Genomic DNA, 7,531 nt, shown 5'->3' on the forward strand with positions numbered 1-7,531 from the left:
CATTTGCAGACCTTACGCCTCTCCAAATGGATTGCGGACTTCAAATTGGAAAAGTATTAGGAAAAGATTGATTAGAGGAATAAAGGAAAGGAACGGGAAGGGAAAGGAAATGCATGTGGGCCTCATTTGTATGTTTGCAACGTTTCCACGCAAAAACCACTGGACCGATATCGAAAATTCTTTCACCATTAGAACCTGCAAACGCTGCACCTTCAGAGTTATATAGGCTACATATGTACAACGAGCGAACAGTTATACAATAATGACAATAAAACAAAATAACACGAAGCATTTATTAGGTCTTAAGAAACACTTCCCGCCACTGAATCGATATCTTTGCTCATCGCAATAGTCCCACTTATTGTTAAAACTGAAGATTTCTCCATTATTTTTAACCTGGCCGACATTATCAAACTAACTATATCCATCTGCAGCTTTGTCCCAACGTCTTTATTAGACACACTTTTTAATAAACAAGTTATATATTTTCCGAAATTTTCCACTTCTTCTTGATCCATCTGTTTAATGTTACTGATGTCTTCGACGTATGTGAAACTCTTTCGCTTCCTGGGCAAATTGCTTTTGTCCGGTTCCTTTTTGGACTCGAGTTTTCTGTCATTCGTGGTACATTCTAGATTTGCTTCCTCCGCCGCTTCCTTTTCCCGCATCTGGAGAGAAGGTTTTGTGTTAGAAAATGTTGTTTTCATGAACTCACTAATTCAACATTTTAAGGGTTTCATATCTACCCAAAGGGTAAAACAAAGGGGGTCTATTGCTAAGACCTCGCTGTCCGTCTGTCTGTCAATTCGTCTGGCTGTATCTCATTAACCGTGATAGTTTAACATTAGAACTTTTCAGAGAAATACATTATATTTCTGTTGCCGTTATAACAATCGAATATCAAATAAATCGAGATTAATACAATGGTGGGCACACTCATAAATTGGATGGGTGACCAATCTTTTTTTACAGTTGCTATTTGTACGATAAGTGGTAACCCTAATGTCGTGAGTTCGATTCGCTCTTGACCGCGATTTTTGTTTAGGGTTATATAATACTAGACGCTCGTCCCGGCTCGGCCCGGATATCAAGATGTCTGTTTTATTCTAAGAGAGCATTTAATCGAGAAAAAAGTATCCTATCACCCAAATCAGCTCGTACCCTGTCTGTATACCAAATTACCTCAAAATCCATTCATTACCTTGTTTCAGCGTGATTAACGGATAAACATCCAAACAAACTAACTTTCACATTTACAATATTAGTGAAACTCAAAGGTGTATTTAGCAATACTCACATCATCCACCGGTTCACCATCCTCATCTGCTTTATCACCCTGCACTTCAATAGTACCATTTATAGTTATGGTCGGCGTTGGCTCCATGCTCTTCAACTTGGCCGACATTATCAAATTGACGATATCCATTTGCAGTCTCGTACACGTCCCCTGTGGCACCGCTTTGAGCAAACCGGTGATGTATCTGCCGAAATTCTCGATTTCCTCGTCGTGCGGGCTGATCCTGTCCTTTTTCAAATACTCTGTTGGTATATTATGACTGTTGCTGACTCGCAGCGGCTCTTTGTAGCTGTATCGGCGCTTGGGACGCTTTGGCTTGGGCGATTCAGGGTTTTCTATTTTCACGCTATCGAATTTGCCCTTCTTAGACTCTGTGGATTCCGCATTAGCAACTGGATCTTCCAGATATATAACTTCAGTGTAATTTTCATCATTGTCTCGAAACTCTAGATTCTGTAACGATGCGAAAATGATAATATGTGAACTGTGTTTCATGATCGGTTCAAGATATTGTAAACGTTTTAAACGGTTTGAATTTATGAAGGACTTGCGTAAAATTAAGGAAATCTCAGAAAGAAAAAGGTATTACTACTTGAAATTGACGTTTTTCGCTACAAAAATCAAGTACACGAAAATCTAATATTGTTTAAGAGTTAGAACGTATAGACCAATTACATAAACCAATAGGAGAAACCATAATAATATACAACTATCATTGGCAGATTATTAGCGAACATAACGCATACAAAATTGAACTATTTCTACAACAAAAGGTCGCGGTCGTTGAAGGACCACTCTAAAATTTGACCAAATGACCACAATTTCCCATCAAACACATTAAAAATCACGTGAATCGGTTGAAAACCCACAGCGTTATCGAGTAACATACCAAAAATACAGAATAATTTAGAAAGAAAGAAAGAAACACGAAAGAAAACACATTTAATCACAAATACAACATTTTAGCTTACAACTAATACATTTTAAAATTACATTGGATATATTCTAATATTTGGATAGTATTTGTGATAAGGTGGACTATTCAGCATTTGCCTCTCCGTATTAGTGGAGAGGCGCCGGTTTTCAGTAGCCCCCTCGACTTGCTACGCTTGGAGCACCAGAACGGTCTTTTGGGTGTCTTGTTTTGGGGAAATTCGATTCAAATGGGGATCCATATTAAAGGAGTGATGCCAGAACTGTTTAGGGGAGGACCTATCTATATACCTACTAGCTGCACCCGGCAAACGTTGTTCTGCCTTACTCTTATCATTTAGGGGGATGAAAAATAGATGTTGGCCGATTCTCATAGATACCGGATAAGCACAAAAAATCATCATCATCGAAATCGGTCAAGCCGTTTCGGAGGAGTATGGCAACGAAACCTGTGACACGAGAATTTTTGAAATTAGATATACCTCTGATATCCTCGAATGGCTTTCCTTCAAGTGCTTGTACAAGGTATCCGTTTCCCGTTTCAACACCACTCCGCACATGGAGCACCGCGCCCTGTTCTGGGGCTCCTTGTCGAAGAAACCCCACAACTCATTCTCGGGATCCAGTGTGGTGGACTGTTCGGAATCCGACTGGTCGGACGCTGCGTTCTTGAGTTCAGAATCTGTGGGAGTTGTTATTATTTAAACACGCTTTTATAAGCTTCGCCTGTATGCTTATATGTAACCGACTCTTTTAGACTAGATTTTGAGTCAGGATCGGTGACAATATCACAACTTCTTGAGTTTCATTAAATATGAATGATTAAATAGTTAATTCTATCATTATTTCGAGATTTTTCAAACTGCATGTATTTTATTTAACATGGACTTCAAAGAATCGCGCTTAAAAAGAAAAAAATTAAGATATAAAAATAAAAAATTGTTGCATCTAAAATCGACTGTTTATATACTCTTAACGGTCTTTCACCCCCTTATTTACTCGTATAAGCGTCACGGAAGTAATGAACAATTTTTATTAACTTGCGTATTAACAGCTTTTGCCCGCGGCTTCGCACGCGTTAATTATGAGTAGTTTCATAGATCTTATTATAAATATAAACAATCCTCTTGAATCACTCTATCTATAAAAAAAACCCCATCAAAATCCGTTACGTAGTTTTAAAGATTTAAGCATACAAAGGGACATAGGGACAGAGAAAGCGACTTTGTTTTATACTATGTAGTGATAAAAATCAATTGCTGTTCGTTCGTCTCGCTAAAACTCGAGAATGACTGGTCTGCTTTTATAATCACGGTTTTGGTGCATTCCGAATAGTCCAGGGAATGCTTAAAAGGTAAGAACAATACGGAGGCGGGCGAAGCCGCGGACGGGTAGCTAGTATAACATAGAAAATCCCAGCAAAATTAACTAATCAATAGCTTCAATTACATCTATACGTCACACATCACAGTCAACCTTGCGACATTGAATCTCATTGGAAATCCCATCAATTTAAATCCACCGCTACTCCATACGTCACGCGTCATCGCGTGACGTCACAGCGTCGTCGATTGCCAAAAACGATGTTTACGCGTATTTTTAAAGTGTGCATTGAGTTAGTGACGTCATCGTTTATTTTGGAAGGAAGTTATTTTATGTGTTACTAGCTAATACGTGTGGCACACATAATGAAACAGGGATTGAGAAATTTTGAAAGAATAGAAAAAATTTGATCACGACGCGGGATTCGAACCCACGTTTGTTGCCTAACCGTAGCAACGCCTAGAAACAGGGATTACCAATCATCAGAAAACATTCATCTCCAAGTTCTATGCCATTCAACTTAAAATAGGATCTGTTAATTAAATGAAATAATAATCTAAATTAACCAATTCGAATTCAAAATGATTTATTCTGATTCACAGGTTATAAGGTAGGTATTACATTATATAAAGTTCTACTGTGATCTGCAATATAGCGTACAATTTTCAATTTTTTTTACATAAGTAATTAATTATTAATCATATTTATACATATAGAGCATCAGTATTGTTTATAATAAGCACAATTTATAAGAGCACGAAGTATTATTTTAATGTTCACTAGCGGTCCGCCCCGGCTTCGCCCGTAGTACATATATAGCCATTTTCAATAAATGGGCTAACTAACACTGAAAGAATTTTTCAAATCGGACCAATAGTTCCTGAGATTAGTGCGTACAAACAAACAAACTCTTCATCTTTATAATATTAGTATAGATATACAAAATTTAATAGATAAATATCATCAATAAGCTTTGTATTTAAATTTGGTGTCCGATTCAGGCACAACAACCGGACGGAAAGCCGACTCTAGTAATTAACAAAAAGCTAATTGAATCCTTTTTTTAGAAATTAAAAACTTTTCAACGGATTTTAAACGCGATTTATTCATTATATTATTAACCCGACGTTTCGAACACTTTACAGCGAGCGTGGTCACGGGGAGACGTTGAAATGTTTTTAATTTCTAAATGTATAATACTCGCGTGAAACCAAACACAAGAAAATACTATGAATCCTTTTTTATCAAATTCGGATTCACCATTACTACAGTTTCATATAGACTTATTTCTGTTTCTACAACGGTGTAATGACCTACATTATTTTTATATTCTTTTTCCGAAGTGCGTATTTCGAATCTTTTATTTTAAAACAAACTGTGTCAACGTTGGATACTCAATCAATAATAATTGCAAAACCTGGTTGGCCAGATCCGTCCGGGATTAAAAACATATACATATGATCCGATAAAGAATTGTTAATTCAGAGAATGAGATAAATAATGCCCATTCTTCAACGATCTCCCACGAAACTTTACTGCTTTTTTAGCATAGTAAAATGGCATTACAAAATAGGTCCCATGAAACGCATGACTTATGCGTCCTTTTTTATGTCACAACGGATAGCTGAGCTGGTGGTTCGTCTGATGGCAAGCGATTACCGCCGCCCATAAACATTCGCAGAGGCGGTGCCGCAGCAAATGCGTTTTCTACTCTCAAGGGGTAAATGATGAAGGAAGGAAAGGACTGGGAAGAGCGAGGAAAAGGATACGGGCATCCGTACTGCTTGTAAGGATTTTCTCTACATTTAAACAATTTTAAACAATTTAAACAATTTATTTATTAATTCAGCTTGGGTGTGTTGTTACATATACGTGGAACTCTCCTGATAAGTTTAAAAAACCTGTAGTAGGAGAGTTCCCTCTTCCTCAATTGAAGATTACATGTGCTGTTTTTTTGTTAAATGATTAAATGATTTTACTGTAACAAATGGATAGAATACATATAAGAGTAAATAAATAAATAAGAAAAAATAAATAAAATAAAAAAAATAATAATAAATACAATTTATATAAATATAAATACTCATATTAAAATAATATAAAATAATGTTTAATTTGTAACTCTCGTGTAGTGTAATTTAGTATTTTTAATAATTTTTATTAAATAATTTACATTATCAAACGTTCGGCGTCTTCATAAGTTACACTTTTAAGCCAGTTGTGCACTGTTTTCTTACAATCCGCATAGGACATTGTATAAATTTTTAAGATTCTATTAATTTTATTATATAATTTTATTGACTGAGAATGGAATTGTCTAGAAGCAAAAAGTGTTTTTGTAGTAATTTGTGGTATTACTGAGAATGGTATCCGTTTTTTTAATAACTTAGGATCAACTGTTGTAGTTTTATGTGTTTTAAGAATGCATTGCTGAATATATAATTTTCTCACGGTGAGAACATTTGCTTGATCATAAAGTGAATCAGTACTATACATCTTATTCTTACGTAATATAATTTTTAGAATGCATCGTTGAGCCCTTTCTATGCTTATAAATTTTGATTTGAAGGTTCCACCCCAAATTGTAATGCAGTATAAAAGTATTGGTTCTATTAATGTTCTGTATATATATATTATCAAGTCTTTATCAGCAATATCACGTAATTTTATAAAAACTCCAATGAGTTTCCTTGCACGTGCTGAAACAACATTTAATTGTGGTTGCCAACTTAAATTTTTGTCTAGAATAATACCTAGGTATTTGATTGTATTTACTCTTTTAAGAGTGGGGCAGTTAGATGAGCAAGATTCATAATCGGTGCAGTGGTGAAGAGTTAAATTACATTTCTTATTGATATAATCTAAACACTGCTTACAACATCTAAAAGTTATAAACCTGACATAAATCCCACTAATATTATAAATGCGAAAGTTTGTAAGGATGCGTGTGTGTTTGTTGGTCTTTCACGCAAAAACTACTGAACCGATTGCAATGAAATTTGGTATGTACTAGATAGATGGAAAACTGGAATAACATATAGGCAACTTTTTATCCCGATATTCCTATGGGATATGGGATATACAAACGCGGGTGAAACCGCAGGGCGCAGCTAGTTATAAAATAAAAACCAAAAAAGACACCTCGTATAATAATTGCTGGTGTTATTTTAGTATTTTGTTGTAAAAAATTGCCATTATTATCATCTTTTTGTATTGTTTATGTAAACAATGAAGACTAAATAAATAGATAAAGATAATAAATTTCAAAATTTAAACAGTTTGTTTATAATTTTTTTTTATCATTTATAGTTAAACGTAATAAAAACAAACCTATAGATAAAAATATTGATATTAATAATGTATCTGTGATTACCAGTTTAGGAGTAATCTAGTTAGATGAAACTCGTTTACGATAATGGCCGCTAATTTTTAGTTGGGAAATGAAATGAAATGAAATTATTTATTTTATTTATTCCATATTTAAATATTAATTCCATATTAATCTTACATAGATACCCACTATCCTCCAGGGAAGGGGGTCGGGGAGGAATTCTAACAAGCACCCGTGGCCCCTTCACTTATGTGGCTCGACGGAACACAGTGGGGTTTTAGTCGGTAGGAATCCGACATAACCCACGACCTCCTTCCCGGGGGCCGTGGGTATCTATGCAAGATTTCCCCACTATAAAAAAAAAAAAAAAACATTCCCCAGGGAAGATGCCGTGGGTTATATCAAATTCCTGCCAACAGAGACCCCGCTGTGTACCATCGAGTCGCATTATCCACGGGTATTCATTGGAAGTTTTCCGCGGCACAGCGACCTCCCCCCGGTCATCTCAAAAAAATCAAATCACGTCTTGAAAAATGTAACACAATTTACAATCGACAAAAACTTCTATGCTTTAAGGCGAGGTGAGTTCTAAGACTCGCAAATTTTTGGTTCGTTTTTTCAATTTTTCTTATACAAAATGGAATAAA

At 35.5% G+C, this 7,531-nt stretch overlaps 1 protein-coding gene across 5 annotated transcripts in view; it reads right to left on the bottom strand.

Annotated features, from left to right (window-relative positions):
* Nucleotides 1–279: 279 nt before the first annotated feature.
* Nucleotides 280–7,531, bottom strand: part of LOC119838959 — a 19,576-nt gene continuing 12,324 nt past the window's right edge. For all 5 annotated transcript variants that reach the window (XM_038365113.1, XM_038365117.1, XM_038365116.1 and 2 more), the window contains 3 exons: nucleotides 2,713–2,912; nucleotides 1,298–1,750; nucleotides 280–668 (listed from right to left, as the gene is read on the bottom strand). In XM_038365113.1, coding sequence (XP_038221041.1) covers nucleotides 303–668; nucleotides 1,298–1,750; nucleotides 2,713–2,912 — 1,019 coding nt within the window. In that variant the 3' untranslated portion in view covers nucleotides 280–302. The remainder of the gene's footprint in view (nucleotides 669–1,297; nucleotides 1,751–2,712; nucleotides 2,913–7,531) is intronic.

This window comes from Zerene cesonia, unplaced genomic scaffold (assembly GCF_012273895.1).
Source record: "Zerene cesonia ecotype Mississippi unplaced genomic scaffold, Zerene_cesonia_1.1 Zces_u006, whole genome shotgun sequence".
NCBI classification, from domain to species: Eukaryota; Metazoa; Arthropoda; class Insecta; order Lepidoptera; family Pieridae; genus Zerene; species Zerene cesonia.